Raw genomic sequence first — 20,476 nt, 5'->3', positions numbered from 1 at the left:
TAAGTTTCTATTTTGTGGTTTTTTTCATTTGAGTGTATGAAAATACATTTTTCCAAAAAAATAAAATAGAATGAAAAATATTTAAAGTTTATATATATAGGAGAGAAAAAGAAGAAAAAGAAATTGGGAGAATAATATAAGAAAAATCTATTATGCTGAACTTTTTTTTTTTTTTAATATTTATTCAAAATTTTCTTTTCTGGACCTTTTCTTATTTTTATTTTTCCATCATCCTCCTATTTTGTCACATCTAGCAAGAACTCGAAACATCCTCACCTAACGTACCTAGATTGGTTGGGATAGCCTATAAGTTCTATATTTAATAATAGAAATGGATATTATAGGGAAAAACTTGCAGATGAATTGAGAGAAGAACTCACCAAAACACTCGGTGAAGATGGAAATATGAAGAACTGTTGTTCTATCATTCCTCTGCAAATAGTGTTTACCATCTTCTGGATTTCGTTCCGTTAGTTTCATTTCCCCAGCCAGAAACTTAAACATTTCAGTTTGGCCGTAGCGGGCTGCACAAAAAATAGGCGTCTCTCCTAAGTCGTTACGCGCAATTAGCAACTCTGGACCTCTCTTCAACATCCCCTCCGCCACATCTTTCATAGTATCACTGGCCGCTACTTCGTGGAGTATATTGCTGCCGGCGTTGTTTTTTGTAGCGGCAAGTTCATGGTTGCATTCTTTAGGCAACATTTCCAGTAAGTCGCGTACCAGTTTACTTCGTTTGAAGCGAGAGGCCATGTGGAGGACTGTGTCATTGTAAACACTAATTCTCTGTAGCGGGCCTTCACGATGAGAACTGCAGAGTTGGGTCACCTTCTTGTCGTCTTTGCTGATCAAGTGAAAGAACAATTGAGCTTCCTGTTGGTCCGTAGAGTTGGTGTCGGCCATGAGAGCGTCTTTGGAGAGGGATGGGGTTCTTACAGCGTTCCAGAGTCACTGCAAAATCCCTTTAATATAATTTGAGGATGCCCATAAGCATGATGATGCGACAGGGTTTACGAAGATATGGTTGGTGCCGGTTGCCGGAGTAGTCTCAATCATGATTGGAGCCACTCAGCAATGATGAGTATTAATAATCTTTTCATCACGTTTTCCCAAAAGTCATTTTCTCTAACCTAACATGAATATAAAAACTTGAGATGATTAAATCATTGTTTAATATATTTAAAATATAGTACCTTAATAATTAAAATAATATAAAAGTGAATATACACATTATTTAAACTCTATTTGCTTATTATAAATTGAAGTTGTTAGGTACATCTCATCTTATCCTCAAAATCAATAAGACATTAACTAACAAATTAAATTCTTAAGAAATTCAATGTTTAACCCAATATGAATATAAAATTTTCGAGATAATGAGACTGTTGTTTCATATGTTTAAAATACAAAAACTTAATAATTAAAAATATATAATTTAAAATCTATTTGTTTATAAATTTAAGTTGTTAGGTAATGCATCACATCACATCCTCTAAATGAATTGGACTTTGCCCAATAACTCATTGTAAGATAGATTTTAAAATGGGGACAATTAGTGGATGATATTTAATATTTTCTTTAACTTAAGATGAATATAAAAATTTGTGAAAATGAAACCGTTGTTTCTTATGTTTAAAATACAATACCTTAATAATTAAAAATAATATATATAATTTAAAATATATTTGTTTATAAATTTTAAGTTGTTAGCTAATGCATCCCATCATATCCTCTGAATGAATATGATTTTACCTAACAACTTGAGTTTGTAAACAAAGAGATTTTAAAGTGCGAATAATTAGTTTATGATATTTAAAAAATTTAACAACTCAGAGTTTGCAAGCAAAAAGATTTTAAAATGCGAATAATTGGTTTATGATATTTAAGAAATTTTATATTTTCTCTAATTTAAGATGAATATAAAAATTTGAGATAACGAAATTGCTATTTAATATAGATAAAATTTAGTACCTTGGCAATTAAAGATAATATAAAAATGAATATACACATTATTTAAAATCTATTTGCTTATAAATTTAAGTTGTTAAGTAGTACATCTCGTCATCCTCCAAATGAATAAAATGTTACCTAGCAACTCCAATTTGTCCGAAAATAGATTTTAAAACATAAATAATTGATTGATGATATCTAAGAAATTCAACGTTTGACCTAATATGTGTATACAAATTTGAGATAACAAAATTGTTGTTTGATATGTTTAAAATACAGTAACTTAGTAATTAAAAATAATGGATATATATTCTTTAAAATCTATTTGTTTATAAATTTAAGTTGTTAGGTAATACATCCCATCTCACCCTCCAAAACAATAAGACTTTCTTGGACAACTCAATTTTGTAAGTAAATAGATTTTAAAATACAAACAATTGGTTGATGATACTTATGAAATTCAATATTTTCGCTAACCTAAGATGAATATAAAAATTCAAGATGAGGAAATAGTTGTTTCATATATTTAAGATACAATACCTCAATTATTAAAAATAATATAAAAATAAATATAGACATTATTTAAAATCCATTTGCTTATAAGTTTAAGTTGTTAAATAATACATCCCATCTTATCATCTAAATGAATAAAATGTTCCTTAACAATTCAAATTTGTAAGTAAATAGATATTAAAACAACAACAATTGCTTGATGATGTAGTATCCCACATTGCCTGAGGAGTGAATGGTGAAGAGCCATATACGAAGGGCTTCCACAATACACTATTAAGGCCTTTTATTAAGGATGTAGGTCTAATAAAGAAGTAAAATTCGAGCCAATTGGTGGGATATGTGTACCACTACAACCTTGAATCAGACAATATTTGATGAAGAGTAGGGTTATGACAGAATGGTATCAAAGCCTAATCTTCAACTGAAAGTATGCTAGCGAAGACATTGGTCCCCAAGGGGGTGGACTATAGTGTTCCACGTCACCCAAGGAGTGAATGATGAAGAGTAATATATGAAGGGCTTTCATAATATACTATCAAGACTTTTTTTGAGGGCGTAGGCCCAATAAAGAAGCAAAATCGATGTTGGTTGGTGGGACGTGTGTGTGCTACTGCAACCTTGAACTAGACAATATCGAGTGGAGAGTGGGGCCATGACAGATGATATCTAAGAATTTGAATGTTTTCTTGGACCTAAAATGAATATAAAAATTCAAGATGAAGATTGTTTGCTCAACTATTGAAACTTAAATGAGAAGATAGGAAGACACAAAATTCATGGTGATGTGTTTGCCATGGAGTAGGGGGGAAACAAGGAATGGGCAGCATTTAGTACTTCATTCGAAGCCAAGAGATATGATAGTGTGCATTTTAAAAGCCATATGTAGAGAGAAGAGAAAATTAGAACAAATGAAGTTTAACTTTTTGGTATTTCAGATTGAGAGGGTGTTTAGTAAAATAATTTAATATTATAGTTTAAAATTAAAAATGACTTAATATATAAAAAGTTAAAATAATTTATTTTTTCTATAGCACAAATATCCTTTATTTTCATAGATTATGTCTCTTTTTTCCATCGTTTATTTGTTACAACCTTTTTATTCAATATCAATGAGGATAAATATATCAATTTAATTGTTTAGAAAAAAATTTAAATTGGTTTAAAAAAAAATTAACACTAGAAATAATAATTAAATATTGAATTTTATACAAATAAATTAATCATAATTTAACTTTAAATTATTTTAATTTATTTAGCATTAAGTACTTTAATTCATTAAGCATTAATGATTAAGTTATTGAACACTTGCTAACTTTCAACCTATTTCTCATCTTTTCCATACCATTCTAAAATAATATATAAATATAATTCAAAACATTGAGATTAATGGATAAAGCTGAAGTTCAAATTGTGGAAAAGATAGTGAAAAGAGGAGATTTATTGATTGGGAAATCAATTTCACTCTATTCCAATTGTTAGAGCTGCAGTACTAGCCCCACAGAAACAACTTAAGTATACCATCTCTATAGCAACAACACAAGTGCACTACGTCTAAGTTTTGCTTTACACAGTATGGTATAAAATTAAAAATAATTCTAATGGTTCAATCGAGCAGTATAGAACTTGATTAGTTGATAAGGGGTTCTCTTAACAGTATGGTATGGATTATGAGGAGACTTTGGCCTTTGTTATAAAGATGACTACTATTTGTACTCTTATAACAGTTTCCTCTATTTGTTAGTGATATATATCTCATGTGGATGTTAAAAATACCTTCTTGAATCATGATCTTTAAGAAGAATTCTACATGGTACCCTCTTTTGATCTTTCTCCTAACCCTGAAGAAGTTTGCAAGCTCAAGAAAGCTTTATATCGTCGCAAACAAGCACTTCAAGCTTGATTTGCAAAGTCCTCTTATGTGTTTACTTCTCTTGGTTTTCATCCCAATCATAATGATCATGTATTCTTTCTAAAATACACTACTATTGATTGTATTCTACTCTCTTTATAAATCATATTTGGCTTTTAATTTTGAAATAAAGAATTTAGGTTCTTTACGATACTTTTTGGGAGGTAACTTTTTCTCCAAAAGGTTATCTTCTCTTGCAGTCTAAGTATACAACTGATATTCTTGATCGTGCTCACCTTATTGATACTAAAAGTACTGTTGATACTCTCCTTCAAGTTAATGCTCGATAATTTTGTTCTTATGATAACCCCTTACCAGACCCTACACTATATCATACTATTGGTAGCAGCTTAGTCTATCTCACCATTATACGTACGAGCATTACTTATGTTGTTCATATTGTTAGTTAGTTTGTTACTTCTCCTACCACATTTTATTGGGTTGTTGTTCTTCCTATTCTATTGTATCTTTGGGGCACTCTATTTTAGAGTATTTTCCTTCCATCCACTTCCTTTTTGGAGCTGTATGCACATTTTAACACTGATTGGGGCCAGTGATCTTAAAGATTGCAAGTCTACCATTAGATTTTGTATTTTTTTTTTGGAGATTCTCTTATTTCTTAGAAGAGCAAGAAATAGACTATCATTTTTTTATCTTCCACAAAAGTTGAATATTGTGTTCTGACATCTACCACTTGTGAGATAGTTTGGTTATGTCAGTTACTTACTGATATGAGTGTTTCTCTTCCTTGTCTCACTCCTATTTACCGTGACAACAAGAGTATTGTTCAAATTGCACACAACTCTTTCTTTTATAAAGGAACCAAACATATTGAGATTGTTTGTCACCTTACTTGTCATCTCCTTTATCATGACACTCTTACTTTGCTTTTTGTTCTGTCTTCCCTATAGATTACAAACTTGTTTACCAAGTTACACCCCACTTCCACATTCTCAGTTTTGGTTGGCAAACTCTTGTTATTTCTTGTAGTTGCATCATGAATTTGTAAGAGGATGTTAGAGTTATTTATTTTTTATATTAAAATTATTATCTTTCTTTTAAGGAATAAAGATAAATTAATCATTTCTTTTTATTTCCTTTGATTGTAAACTTGTTTAAACTTTATTTGTATTATATTTATTTTTTAAGTAATTATATAAAACACCTTAGACTTTCTTTCTTCTCTTTGTTTGTGATTCTTTTGAAGCTCATATTTGTGTAGAACTTGGAACAATCCCTTATGTTTTCTTGAAAGAATAAATCATGGAGTCCATCTGTTCTACCATTTTGGAAACATCTTAGTTTACCTACATGCTAATGCTATAAATTTAAAAAAAAAAATTACTTGAATTACTTATTTGAATTGATTCTCCAAATAGACACAAGCAAAATCCTCTTTTTATTTATTTTAAAATTTGGACCATCTTTTAATGTGATTTAACATTACCTAATGAACCCAACATTGGTTTTATGCAGTGTTTGAAAAATTAGCTATCGATAATGGCCAAATCGGTCACCGATAATCGATCGGGAGAAAAATCGACAGAAAATCTACAATTTCGCCAATAAATTGGGGAAATATTGGAGATAAGTCGGGATGTGTGGCAATGCATGCATGGGCGACGGAGCAGTGTCAAAAAAATCATTCATAAATGGGCGACAATTTTTTTTTTTTATAATTTATCCTATTTTTAAAATTTTTAATTATTCATTTTTAATTTATCATTTTATTTTTTATTATCCTTTTATTTTTAACTACTTTCCATATTTATCTCATTAATTCTATTTAAAAAAATTACTATCACTTCAATCTTAATATATATATTATGGATGGTTTTCAAATTATGTAAATAAAGTTTGTGGTTCCTTCTTTTTAAATTTCTTGTTAAATATCTTATGTATTTTCTAATTTCTCTTCTTTGTTTTGAATTTTGGTATAATTCATGTTTTCATTGCATATAACCTTGTCCTGGGTGTCTATGGTATTAGAGCCACAGGAAGGGAAGTCAGGTTTGTTTTAGGTGTTTTGAGCTATCTTAGGATAAGTAGCAGTGTGCCGAGAAGTGTGATCACTGCCGGGTTGAGCCCGTTGTTAGCCGTGGATAGGCGTTTGTTAGGGCTGTAAGGGGCTGGGGAGACGTCTCATTAAGTCTGTCAATCTGCTATTAGGCTCTAGATTAAAACCCTAAAATGAGTTCAATTTTCAGAACCATGTCTAGGAAATCCACTAATTCTCAAGATACTGTTGTAAACAGTGAAGAGATCAATTATCCTAAGATCCAAAATGATTTAGATGATTGGAAGTTACCCAAGGTGTCTAATCAAGAAATTTATAAGAAATGAACCTTTAAGTTCTTCACATACTACACCATTAGAACCTCTGAAATGTCAATAAGTTTGGAACAAAATGATCAAGTCATAAGACTCTTAGATAGTAAGTTCGTTGAGAAGCATAAGAAAGACCACTACAACTTCATACACTTTGGTATGATTCAAGTTGCAGCTAAGCCTTTGACAAGATTAGGTTTAAACACCTCTATTGTCATGTGTCTAAGAGATAATAGACATCTCGACTATCGAGATTCTATTATAGGTGCAATCCAAGCTGGATTGAATGATGGCCCTGTTTACTTCTAGTGTTTCCTTAACTTCACAGTTAGACTAAGAGATGTAGATATCTTAGATTCGGTTGTCCTTCATGTTAAGACCTATGGCTTCAAGTTCAAGCAAGGAAATAGTCCTATTTCCATCATAAGTAGGTTTGCCTATAAGAGCATGACCATAAGTGTTGGATCTGGAGCACTGTGCACCAGTCCCAAGGGTGAGACCACTTTCTTCCACTCATATGTGATAAAAAAGTCTAATTTCATAGTCCCCATGAAAATCAAGTGGAATGAGGTTGAGTTTCTTGAAAATTGGCATTTTGCTAATGTCGTTCCAACCATAGAGCAAAGATTTGAAAGGATTGAACAGATTGTTCAATATCTTGATGGATGAGGATATCTAATTTTCTCCAACTGTTTCTGTCATTCTAGCAGCCTTGGAATTTCATATTTTGAGCCCTCTAGAACTTCAAGCTCTTCTATCCCAGTAAGAACCACTAGGGTAGAAGAAGGTTCCAGTCAACAAATCCTAAGAATATGAAGCTAATAGGTGTTAGAAATCACACCAACTTGGCCAACCCATTTTACACGGAGGAAACTGAGTCTACACAAGATCATACTAGGATGAGTCCCCTATTATATCTCCTACGTATTCCCAGATGATTAACATAATAAGCTTTGATGATAAGGATTTTGAGATCAACAAAGATCTCTTAAGAAAAGACTTCTATTTTGAAGTTAATAAGCAAAGAAAAGATTGGTTCTTTAGCACTGTCCCTAAAGACATTAGAACCTTTTACCAAGAATAATTCTATGAGTACTTAAGATAAGAAAAGAAAAACATTAAGTTTTGGATCTGGTTTGAACTCTTCAAACAAGAGGAATATCCAGACTATCCTTGTAAGCGTATTAACAACACCAAGATATGGGTTACCAATGACATCATTGATAAGGAAGAAATTAAACCATATTAATTCTCTAAGGAATTCTAGGAAAATCCCCAAATCAATCAAGATTTTGTTGATAGGATTAACCAAAAGATTAAGGATAACCTTGTTGTCCCTTTGACAACTCAACCTTCTCATATGAGAATCAATATGGTTAAGAGTGAAATTAGTTCAGAAGAAGAGGTTGATGAACTAATCAAGATGTTTAAGGAACCTCATAATCAAGCTGTTTTGAAAGGTATCAATAACCTAGAAGCCCCTAAGACTAGGAATTACTACCCTAGACCTACCTTTCCTGATATGCAGTTTGAGGAAAGAAACCAGTATACTCAAGCTTCATACACCAGTGGTACTTTCTATGAATGGAACATAGATGGTATGACCGAGTATAACATACTCACTAAGCTTCAAGAAATGACCATGGTTAGTACAACCTATAAGTTAAACAATAGGCTGCCCAACCATGCTGTTGCTCATACCATTGTTGCTGGGTTTATAGGTCAACTTAAGGGTTAGTGGGATAACTATCTCAATTTTGATGATAGAAATAGTATCCTAAAAGCCTATAGGATTAATGAAAATTATGAAGTTGTTAAGGACGAAGATGGACAAGATATAGAGGATGCAGTTGCTACTCTAATCTATTCAATATCTAAACACTTCATTGGAGATCCTACAAAAATTAAGGATAAGATTGCAGATCTCTTAACCAACCTTAAGTGTCCCAAGCTTCATGACTTTAGATGGTATAAAGAAGTTTTCTTAACAAAAGTCATGCTAAGATCAGACTGTAACCAGTCTTTTTGGAAAGAAAAATTCATCTCAGGTCTACCTAGACTTTTCTTTGAGAGAATTAGGATTAAGACAAAGGAACAATATAATGGTCAAATCCCTTATGATAAGCTAACCTATGGTGAGATTATAAGCATTGTCATAGCTGAAGGGATCAAGTTGTGCAATGACTTTAAGCTTAAGCAACAAATGAAAAATGAACAAAGGATCTACAAGAATGAATTTGGGTCATTCTGTAGCCAATTTGGTTTCAGCCAAAAAGAAACTAAGCCTCCCTTTAAGCAATGGTCAAACAGGAAGCCCAGCAAAGATAAGTTTTACCATAGCAAGAGAGGAACTTATGGAAACTATAGGATGAATGAAACCAAGCATTCAAGACATGTCCAAAGAATGATAAACAAAGAAGCCCAGAAAAAGGTAGAAGCCCCTTTAGAATCCAAGCCAATTATTTGTTTTAAGTGTGGCAAGGTTGGCCACTATAAGAAAGATTGTAAGGTTAGACAAAAGATTAATAATCTAAATGTCTTAGAAGATTTAAAAAATATGCTTTGCGAAGTTTTGTTAAAAACCTCAGAATCTGAGTCGAGGATTGATTCAGATAATGAAGATGATATTAATCAACTAGATAGTAGTGGTGAAGTTTCTAGCCAAACCTCTAGTGACCAAGAAGAATGCGTTAAGGGTAATTGTAATTGCCGTCCGAAGACCATAAATGTCATAAGCCAAAATCAAGAACCTTTCCTAGATATTTTAAGAAAAATTGAAGATGAAAAAACTAAGCAAGATCTTTATGAAGTGTTTAAGAAATCTGTAGTTAAGCCGGAAGTTAAGAAGATTGTAAATCCTTATAACCTTAATGAAATCTTAAACAGGTTTGATCATTAGTCTCCCAAATATATATATATATTATATTATGTTTATCCTTTTAATTTTATTTAATTTTAAATGTTTTTGTTTTAAAAAATTAAAAATATAATTTTACTCAAAAATTGCTACAGTACAAAAAAAATAATAATAAAGTTCTAATATTTTATAAATTAAAATTATTTTGATAAGATAAATTATTAATAATTTTAATTATATAAATAAATTAATGTTAATAGAAAAAGTTATCACCACAAGATTTGTAATAAAATTTTAGAAATTAAATCTCAAATAAAATATGTTATATAAATCAATTTAATTTTTTATTTAAATGTAATAAAACATGGTTTAATAAAAATATTTTTGAAATTTTAAAATAAATGAATATAAATATATTAAAGGAATTTAAGCTATTTGTTTATAAAAATTTGATAAATATTATCTTTAATCATACTTATCAATTTCACTTACAAAATAACTTTAAAATGTGTATTCTTTATTTTATCATTTATTTTTTTTAAGTTCTTAAGCATTTTAATGAATTTTGAACTATTTCTGTTCAATCAAATATTTTTGTCAAAATATTTATGATATTTTTGATATATCCGTAAAATCTAAGTACCGATATATCCGTATTTACCAATATTTCAAACCTTAGGTTGGTGATGTTTCCGAACTAGTGTTAGTCCATGCTTTGATCCATTCAGCTTTAATGAGTAATAATAATCTTTTCATCACAATTTTCCAATTCATAAGGTTATAATTGGTTATTAAAAAGAAGAAAAAATTGGTAACCTAATTGCTCGAGGCCAATTTGTCAATATTTCTGAATATATATTCAAGATACAAAATAAAATTATTATTATTATTATTATTATGGGATATATTTAATCCAAACCACTTAAAATCTTAATCGTTAAATAAATTAATAAATAAAGAAACCTAAGTATAAAAGAATAGAAATGGGTACAAACAATGAAATTGAAGTACTAAAGGATGAAACAAATGTATAAAACAATAAGATGTTCAAAATAATGGGATCTATGCACATGTGGTGCAATTTGATTGATTGCAATTTTGATATGTTGCACAATTCAATAGTGTAGTGAGAACCAAGAGTATACAACATGAATGTTAATATTTTAATAAATATATAAATTATATTTTTGTTAAAATAAATAATAATTTTTCTAAAAAAATACAGATCAATAATATTTTATTTAAAATGGATTCTAAAAGACGTATATAACTTTTTTTAAATATATAAATAATCTTTTTTTCCATTTATTTATTTATTTATTAACTTAGGAACATGTTTACTATCTAATTATTTTGACTATTTTATACCAAATTTAGTGTTGGAATTTTTTCTATTAAATGAGTTGCAAATACAAATTCTCTGTTCAAGAGGTTCAAGCATGATGGGTTACATTTTTGTACTCCTTGTCCATTAATGCATTTATGAAATGATACACTAATGTTTTGAAGCAAAATAAATGTTTATGGTCTATTGACAAGAATTAAAGAACTTCTTGTCTATGATTCTCTTGTTTATCCATATGAGACTTATAAGCAACAATGAAATTATAGGCTTCTCAAATCAACATGCATATGATTGGAGATGGTGTATGAAAAATAAGGTCAAGAAACTTATAACAATAAGGTGATTAGCTGCTTTGTGGCTTAAATAAAACCTTTTTTCTATTATAAAAACTGAAAAAATAAAAAAAATTATATAGAAATTTGGTAATTGAATTACATTTAAGAAACCTTAAATGTTGTTTCATATATTTAAAATATTGTACCTTAATAATTAAAATTAATATAAAAACGAATATACACATTGTTTAAAATCTATTTGCTTATTATATAAGTTTAAGTTGTTAGGTAATACATCCCTTCTTATCCTCCAAATGGATAAGAATCAACATATTTCCTAACAATTCAAAATTTTAAGCAAATAGATTCAATGTTTTCTATAACTTAATATGAATATGAAAATTTGAGATAATGAAATTATTGTTATATAATACATTCCATCTTATCCTCCAAATGAATAAGACATTGCCTAACAACTCAAATTTGTAAGCAAATAGATTTTAAAATGTCAACAACTGGTTGATGATATTTAAGAAATTCAATGTTTTATCTAACTTAAGATGAATATAAAAAATCCAGATAACGAAATTGTTGTTTCATATGTTTAAAATATAGTACCTTCATAATTGAATATATATATAAAGATTAATATACATAGTATTTAAAATCTACTTGCCTATGAATTTAAGTTGTTTAGTAATACATCCCATCTTATCCTCCAAATGAATAAGATGTTACCTAACAACTCAATTTTGTAAGCAAATGGATTTTAAAATGCAAATAATTAATTGATGATCTGAAAAAAATTCAATGTTTGACCTAATATGAATATGCAAATTTGAGATAGTGAAATTGTGCATTGTTTCATATGTTTACAATACAATACCATAAAAATTAAAAATAATATATTTAAAGATGAATATACACACCATTTAAAATCTATTTGCTTATAAATTTAAGTTGTTAAGTAATACCTCCTATTTTATCCTCCAAATGAATAAGATGTTACCTAACAACTCAATTTTATAAGCAAATGGATTTTAAAATGCAAATAATTGATTGGCAATATCTAAGAAATTCAATGTTTGACCTAATTCGAGATAACCAAACTGTTGTTTCTTATGTTTAAAATATAGTATCTTAATAATTAAAAAATATAAAGATGAATATAAATATTATTTAAAAACTTCTTTTTTTATAAATTTAAGTTATTAGGTAAGACATCACATCTCATCCACCAAATGAATAGGCCATTGCCTAACAACTTAAATTTGTAAGAAAATAGATTAGAAAGTACAAACAATTGGTTAATGATATTTAAGAAAGTTGTTGTTTCATATTTAAAATACAATATCTTAACAATTAAAAATAATATAAAAATAAATATTGACATTATTTAAAATCCATTTGCTTATAAATTTAAGTTGTTAGAAAATACATCCTATTTTATCCTCCAAATATATAAGATCTTACCTAACAACTCAAATTTGTAAGTAATTAGATTTTAGAATGTGAATAGTTGGTTGATGATATCGAAGAAATTCAATACCTAACAACTCAAATTTGTAAGTAATTAGGTTTTAATATATGAACATTTGATTGATGATATCTAAGAAATTCAATTTTTTCTTTTACCTAAAATGAATATAAAAATTTGTTGTGAGGATTGTTTGCTCAACTATTGAAACTTAATAAGAAGATAGGAAGGGACAAAGCTTATGGGGATATGTTTGCCACAATAGTGAGGAAAATAAGGAATGGGTAGCATTTAGTATGATAGCGCACTTTTTAGAAGTCATATATAGGTAGAATGAAGAGAAAATTAAAACAAATGAACCTTAATTTTTTGGTATTTTTGAAAGTTAGTAAAATAATTTAATATTACAACTTACAGTTAAAAATGACTTAATATATAAAAGGTTAAAATAATTTATTTTTTCTATATCACAAATATCCTTTCATTGGTTATGTCTCTTTCTTCCATTGTTTATTTTTTTACAGTAAAATAATTATATTTTCAAATAATTATAATAAAAGTACAAACAATTAAATATATCAATTTAATTGTTTAGAAAAAAATTTAAATTGGTTTTTAAAAAAACTTAAACACTAGAAACAATAATTATATACTGAATTTTATATAAATAAATTATTCATAATTTAACTTAAAATTATTTTAATTTGTTAAGCATTAAGTACTTTAATTCATTATGCACTAACTATTAAGCTTTACTGAAAGCTAGATATGAAGAAAGAAAGAGGACAAGGACGAATATTCCAACCCCAATGGCAACGCCTTCGAGGAATTTTGCAACAAAATTTTTGGAAGATTCTGTGCAACGTCCCAGGACTGCTGAACGTAGAGGTGAATATGAGAGAAAAAAAATGGGGACAGAAGAAATCCAACCACACCCCAAACAGCATTTTTCCAATTATGTGTCATGATCAGGACGATTGTTGCTCCAAACGCCACCGCTGTCATTGAGACGGAGAGTATCGTACATATAATTCCCTGTGTCAGCTTCTTAAAAAGACATGTTTCGAAGTCTTGTAGTGGAAATGAGGATGTAAGGATGGAGAGAAATATACCCACAGATGTCCCAAAGCGAGTGAGAACACTTCAGCTAATATGAAAACCACAAAGAAGGGCTTAGAGTAAAGGATTGGAATATTGATTAGGACCTCCTGGTTCTGTGTAGGCTGCTGCAAAGGCAACAGTGGCTATGAAAACAGAAAGAATGGTGCAATTCTCAGTGGTGCGCATTAGCCATTCCTTGGCATCTCGATGGAGTCTCTCATTCCTAGCAGCAAATAATTCTTCAGCAGTCTGGTTATCTTTGTTGAGAGGCTTGGTCAAATGCATCTTACAGGCTAACTTCACTTTCTGCACCCACACATATAAGTAGAACCGTTATTCTAATGTAACACATACAAGCATTTTTGTTCTTTCTAATCCTTCCATTTATCATTAGACTAAATTAAAAATATTAGGGAAAAAAAAACCTTCAAAGTAATTATTCATGAACTTTTAGGTTGTGTTTGATTCTTAAACGATTCTTAAATAATTTGAGGGAAGTGAAGAAAAATAGAGAGAAAAAGTATAAGGAAATAAAAAGAGAAAGAAAAAAAAAATTTAAAATCAAAAATCATTTTTACATATTACTCTGAACTCATTTTTCTTATTTTAGCTCTTATCTAAGGATTAAATAATTTCAAAATATTTAAGTTTTTTTTTTATTAATTGTAATTATATTATATTATATTTTATATATTAAAACAAAAGATGAGAAAATTATTATTTTTAATCATTTTTTCTTTCTTTAGTACTTTTCTAATAACTTAAACTTTAAGGTCAATTAGTGGATTTTAACATGGTAAGAGTAGCTTGGTCTTAAGTTAGAATCTCATTGGTGTATTGTTTATTTTCTCTATGCATTAATTTAACCTTGTGTAAGTCTAAAAAAGCCTATAGTGATCACTTGAAGGATCATTTTACAACATTGAAAAGCTAATTTTCATATCAAACACAAAAGTGATGGCCAAAGAAAAATTGATAGGTGGTAAAAATGATCTTTTTTATATTTATATTTGTTAAAAAGGTTCTATTTATCTCTACTTGTGAAACTGATCTTGGTTTTGATAATAATTAAACAAAGTTTAAAACTAATAATTTATCCTAAGCATGTTTAGGTAAGAAGATTTTCAAAAAAAGCAATAAAAGATATACTAAATCAAATAAAAATTAAGAAGAAGGAAAAGACCTCAAAGAGAAGAAGAGTCAAGACCTATTCCCTAGGATCTCTTTGTAAAATTGTTGGTGCACTAGGTTCATAACACATTGCATTTTTATTGAAGTACATAAAATCATCCAAATGTCTAAATAGATTTTATTTTCTTGAATCTAATCCTTCCTAATTAAGCTTGTTTTAAAGGGTTTATGAAGTTGAATAAAAGTTTCTAGGAGTTCCAGGCCTCAAACTAGCTAGGGTCTTTTATACACTTTACAATACAATTGGTTGAAGTAGAGAGGAACCGAATAAGCCAATTAGGCTTGACTTGGTGCACTTGCATTCTTTTTTCTCTAATAGTATGCATTCAATCGATCAAAGTTAAGCCTGCATTGGTTAAGGCTAAACCTCAGCCAGTTGAGCCAATTGAACAATGGTAACTCCAATAACTAGTATCCAATTGATTGGTTGAACCTAGACTATGTCTAACAACTAGTTTGAGTTTCTAAATCCTATTTAAACACTTCAAATTTCTTATATTGTTTAGGAAAAAGTTCTAAATCACTCTTAAATATTATTTAAGTCTTGTTAAAGTGTTTTCAAAGTGACTTGCTTTCAAACTTGTATTTCATCTTAGTATTGTAGGAAAACCCATATTTCTCCATTCCCTATACCCAGATCAGTATAGGTACATGCAAATCTTAACTAGGCTTTATCTAAATCCTATACTTAGTGAAAACAAGCAATTTTAAACAATAATAAGATTTAGATATCAAAAAAGAAAACTTTAATTTGACTGTTCTCAAATTAAATCCATGCAGTGAAGTATTTGAATGAATTCGTTGGAAGTCTCATAGACCCACGATCTTCCGCTAGATGGTTGTTCCTTAAACCTTAGCACTCAATCGATGGGAAGAATAGGAGGGTAGAGGCTATGGCTCTTTCTTTGAAAGTAGAAGACAACTCTTTAGAAACCCTCCCTAAATGGGTATTTATAAGGTTCTCCATAGGTTTAAGTGACTTGAGCCCGTTAGGGGCTTGGATCACTTAATCTAGCCTAAAAAGGGTCCTAATTCATTAATTAACTCAATAGGGCTGTCCAATTAATTAATTAACCCAATTTAGAGACTTTGTTCACTAACTCATATGCAATATTGTGTAATTATCAAAATGTTTGTATGTATAAAAGTGAACATAGAGTCAATCCAACTCTTATAGATAATGTCATCAAGGTGTATGAGCTTGAGTGGGAACCACTAGAACCCATAAGAGAATTAATTCCATAAGAATTCACTTTTGAAGTTGATTCAACATCCCATGATAGAGAATAAACTACACTCCAGTACCCTATGTAAATAACAATGAGACAAAGTTTAGATTTGTGACCTACTGTCCATTGCATGTAGAGTACTCCCCATGAACTGGTGTTCATAATCTAATAAGTTAATGTTATATCACCTATCAAGATTACCCTTCCAATCCTTTAGTTACATATCTCACTTATTATATGATTAATTTACATACTCTATCTTCAAAAGCATATGTCGAATTTCCACTAATGGAAATGTTATTACCAAAGTCTTCTAGATCACATGCATGTCCTTTAAATCACCTAAGGGGACACACTGTCTCAAACCCATTAGATATTATGGTACCTTTATTGAGAATACCTGTTACCACCACTAGCCTCCATCAATTGTGACCACCTTAGGAACTCACACAGGTCAAAGCCTCAATACCTTCTTAAGGTTAAGAGTCTATGTAGTATAATAGCTTGGTGAATCATGATAATTAATTAATATTCTTACGTCATAATTCACCATAAGTCCTATCCAGTGTGCATTGCATACACTAATGCACACTATAGGAAAACCATCTTAATAACCAAGACAAGTCATCCCTCCAATTAGGAGGTAGTGCACTACAGTCTCACATGGATTTCCCAAATCTATAAATCGATTGTGGACTACTTATCACTCTACAAGGAACCCATGACTTGGATGTTTTGTGCAACTCCTAATACACCCAAGTTATATACAACGCAAGTGATGTAAGCATGTGTGCTTAAATAACCAATTAATGCATATGGGAAACCAAAAAACATAGATAAATAAATTTACAAATGAATCTCAATTTGTTACTTTATGTCATGCTTTATAGGGCTCAATCCTAACAAGTACACTATTCAATTCTAGTTTTTGTGTATTCCATTGCACCAAAATTTTAAACTAGAAGTTTTATTCTTATCAAATTTTTTCTTATACATCTTGTGAGCTAGGCTTAATTGTATAAGGTATCAATTTAGTGAAAAATTTAAGTGTGAGGTATCACCTAGGGTTGTCCAAGTGTGGAGTATCACTTGGGGATCTTTAAGAGTGAGATATCTCTTAAACAATGAGGTATCACTTAAGAAAAATTATAAGTACCTATTAGAGACATCTATTAAAGAGTGAGGCATCACTAAAGAAAAATCATAAGTGCCCATTAGAGCTAGTTAATCCAAGAGTAAAGTTTAAAGGCTTGGTTTAGAAGCATAGATATAGTGGAACCTTAAGCTTGGATTGAAGCTTGAGGAGAATGGATATAGGTTGAGTTACTTCAGACCACTATAAAATCTTAAGCTCACATTTCTTTCTTCCCTTACTCTCTTTACTTTATGTACAATTGCTATAATTTTCACTTGCTCTATAAGTTTAAATTCATAAAAAGCGATCATCACCTTATTCAACCTCCCATCCCCTCTCTCTCTCTTCTAAGGTGATTACCTTAGGCTGGAATAACTAGAATAATAACAAATGATATCAAAGTAAAGCCTTTTTCTTAGGACTTAATAATATGTAAGGAATAGCAAATCAACCTAAGTCTCTACTCATGGGAGGTTTTTCAGTTTCAAAATAGATGCCATATTCCAACAAAAATTGAAAACAAAAATAGATAGCATATTCTTCAGATATGATTATAGGTATTCAAAAACAAAAATGACTTGGTTTTTAAAGTCTATTGATTTTGATTTATGGAAAGTCATTCAAAATAGATATCATATTCAAACTAAAATTGAAAATGAGGTGTCCATTCCAAAGTCTATCCATGAGTGAAATGAGTAAGAAAAGAAAAATGTGTAATTAAATGCTAAAACTATATGTCACCTGCTAGAATAGAGTCCTTATAAGCATGATATGATGTAGTTAGATTCAAAATAAAATTCCTAAATGAATTTTTTCATTTCTAAAGAATAAAAAACTCTTCTAATGGAATGGATACAGTGTCAATCATCATGAAAAGGATGATCAAATTGGCATAAGAAGTTTAGAAATGCTTCAAATTGTTTTCTCTATCTTATCCTATTGGTTTGAATTTTTTCATAAAGAACAATTGAAAATGTTTTGAATTATGATCATACAAAGAAAAATCATTTTAATGAAATTGGCATAATTGTTATCCCAAAGTTTGGATTAAGAAGAAGTCATCATTTATGAAAACCTTAGGTGAAATAAAATGATCACATGCTTGCATGTTTTAATGATGTTAAATTATGCATGTTATGTGTTGCATCTTTTAAATTGCATATGTTGGGAAATAATGATATGCTTTTGATTCGACTCATGGTAGCTTAGCTTTAAAGGCGTATCAACAAAATTTATACCTTAAATACTATTACTAAAGTAGCCAAGCTACTATAGCATAGTGGTTCTAGGATCGTTCACTGGGATGGGTTTTCACTTCACAAATGATATTAATTCAAAGTGAATTGGTGCCTTTTCATTTCAAGGTTAGCTTTAAAAGAAAACATAATCTTTGGTTGAAAAGGTTGATTTTAAGCTAACCAAAAATAGTAACTGATTTTAACTATAAAGAAAAGTGTTTCTTGGAGTTTCAGATCACTAGGCTCAGATTCCTCATACAAAAAGGGAGTTCCGGTCACTTGTTTCTTTTCCTCGCATTAGAGAATTAACATATAGTTAATTCTCTAACCGGTGTTGTACAGATGCTTCCCATTAATGGGTTCAAACACTAAATCCCTCTCACTGATGCACCTTGCAATGGCTCATACCTCTCACCTAGCACTTGCCATTCAAGGTGATCTTTAACCTTGGATTACCCGTCAAAAGCTCGCAAGAGATAACTAATGGATGTCTCCTCAGAGTCCAAAAGCTTACCAAGTGTTGGCTATTCTAGAAAATCCTACCTTCAAACCACCTCCCAAAAGCTCGCAAGAGATAAACTAATGAATCTCCATGGACGGAGATCACTTGCCTTACCAAGTGTTGGCTCAGGTGAATTGAAGATGTTTTAAGTTAACTAAAAAGATAAAACCATTAACGGGTCACACTTTCTCTTCATTAAAAACTAAAACAACAAAACTTCCAATTTATGCATGTGGAAACTTACCTGGCTTTCCTCACTCCAAGAGACAAAGAGCCTAGCCTCTCATCCTTTGAGGAAAAATCCTCAGAGTTTGTTTGGCTAGCAAAAAAATGAAAATGAAAGAGAAGGAAAAAAACAGAGCAAGGCTCTGTATATTCTATATATTTATATATCTATATATTGATCGATATTACATATATGATTCTATGTCTATTACAGTGGATGCAAGGGAATATATATAGAGACGTTTTTCCAACCTTCCTAGCTAAGAAATCTTATGGTTGGTGGATTACAAGGAGAAGAATGGAAATTTATACAAAAATATCTGAAGAAAAATATCTGTCGGTCGCAACTATCGGGAAGCTTCAGGAGAACACCCGTGCATTGTTCAAAATGGCTGCGAAATTCTCGCAGCAAAAGGCTGATTTCGCAGCCATGCAAAAATCTTCCTTCAGCTTGGAGTGATCAGCTTCCAATGGCTTTAACTCCTTCATTTCAACTCCGAATCACACACCGTTTGAAGCGTTGGATTCTTGACTTCCTGAGCTTTGAAATGGTATATAGAATGTAGAAAATGGACTTCGGGAAGTGCTCTAAAAGTGTGAAAGAAGACTGCAGCTGCTGTCCTCTGTTTTCTTCACTCTGTTTTCCTCTTCTCCATTGCTTGTGCTCGTGTTTCCACTTGAAATTCAAGCCTGTAAACTTCCAAAATCCTTGCTTTAACTTGTCCAAGTAGCTCCTCCATCAATTGGCATGCTTGAATTGGTTCATGAGCTAATAAAAACATGTAAACTTGCCACAAAATGGTTAAAACCAATTACTAAGGACCTTAATGAATTAATTGGGTTAAATGAATATGATTACTACTCAAAGGTGCTTAAAACCATTATAATTAGATCTACAAAATAGCACTTTTTGGTATTAATCACACCCCCCAACCGACTCATTGCTAGTCCCTTAGCAATGGAGGAGATAAAAACTAAGTAAACTATAATAATATACATAAAAGAGATCATGCAAATCACTCCAAAAAATGATATGAGTGGCATGATGGACATCCATGGATCAATAAAGATGTGAAACTAAACCTATAATAAGAGTTGTCAAAGCATTCACTTGATCATAGAGTACAAAGAATGGATATTATGCAAGTTTAAGCATCAAAAGAATTTCCATTCTCAAAAGATCCAAATCAAATTCTTCCAC

At 30.3% G+C, this 20,476-nt stretch overlaps 1 protein-coding gene across 1 annotated transcript; it reads right to left on the bottom strand.

The window, feature by feature from the left end:
- Positions 1–272: 272 nt before the first annotated feature.
- Positions 273–903, bottom strand: LOC132253478 (uncharacterized). The gene is made up of 2 exons (XM_059735655.1): positions 381–903; positions 273–313 (listed from the first exon to the last, which is right to left on the bottom strand). The coding sequence occupies exons 1-2, from the start codon at positions 901–903 to the stop codon at positions 273–275; spliced, it is 564 nt and encodes a 187-aa protein (XP_059591638.1).
- Between the last annotated feature and the right edge of the window lie 19,573 nt (positions 904–20,476).

Source organism: Vitis vinifera, chromosome 3 (assembly GCF_030704535.1).
Source record: "Vitis vinifera cultivar Pinot Noir 40024 chromosome 3, ASM3070453v1".
In the NCBI taxonomy this organism is placed as follows: domain Eukaryota; kingdom Viridiplantae; phylum Streptophyta; class Magnoliopsida; order Vitales; family Vitaceae; genus Vitis; species Vitis vinifera.
The sequence above is the reverse complement of the archived record's forward strand: the minus strand, read 5'-3'. Positions and strand labels throughout refer to the sequence as shown.

Bases quoted from the DNA above. Each gene is read 5' to 3' on its own strand.
- LOC132253478 (XM_059735655.1), bottom strand. From the start codon at position 903: ATGGCCGACACCAACTCTACGGACCAACAGGAAGCTCAATTGTTCTTT. The intron at 314-380 runs GTGAGTTCTTCT...TATTAAATATAG, and splicing joins CATCTTCACCGAGTGTTTTG to AACTTATAGGCTATCCCAAC.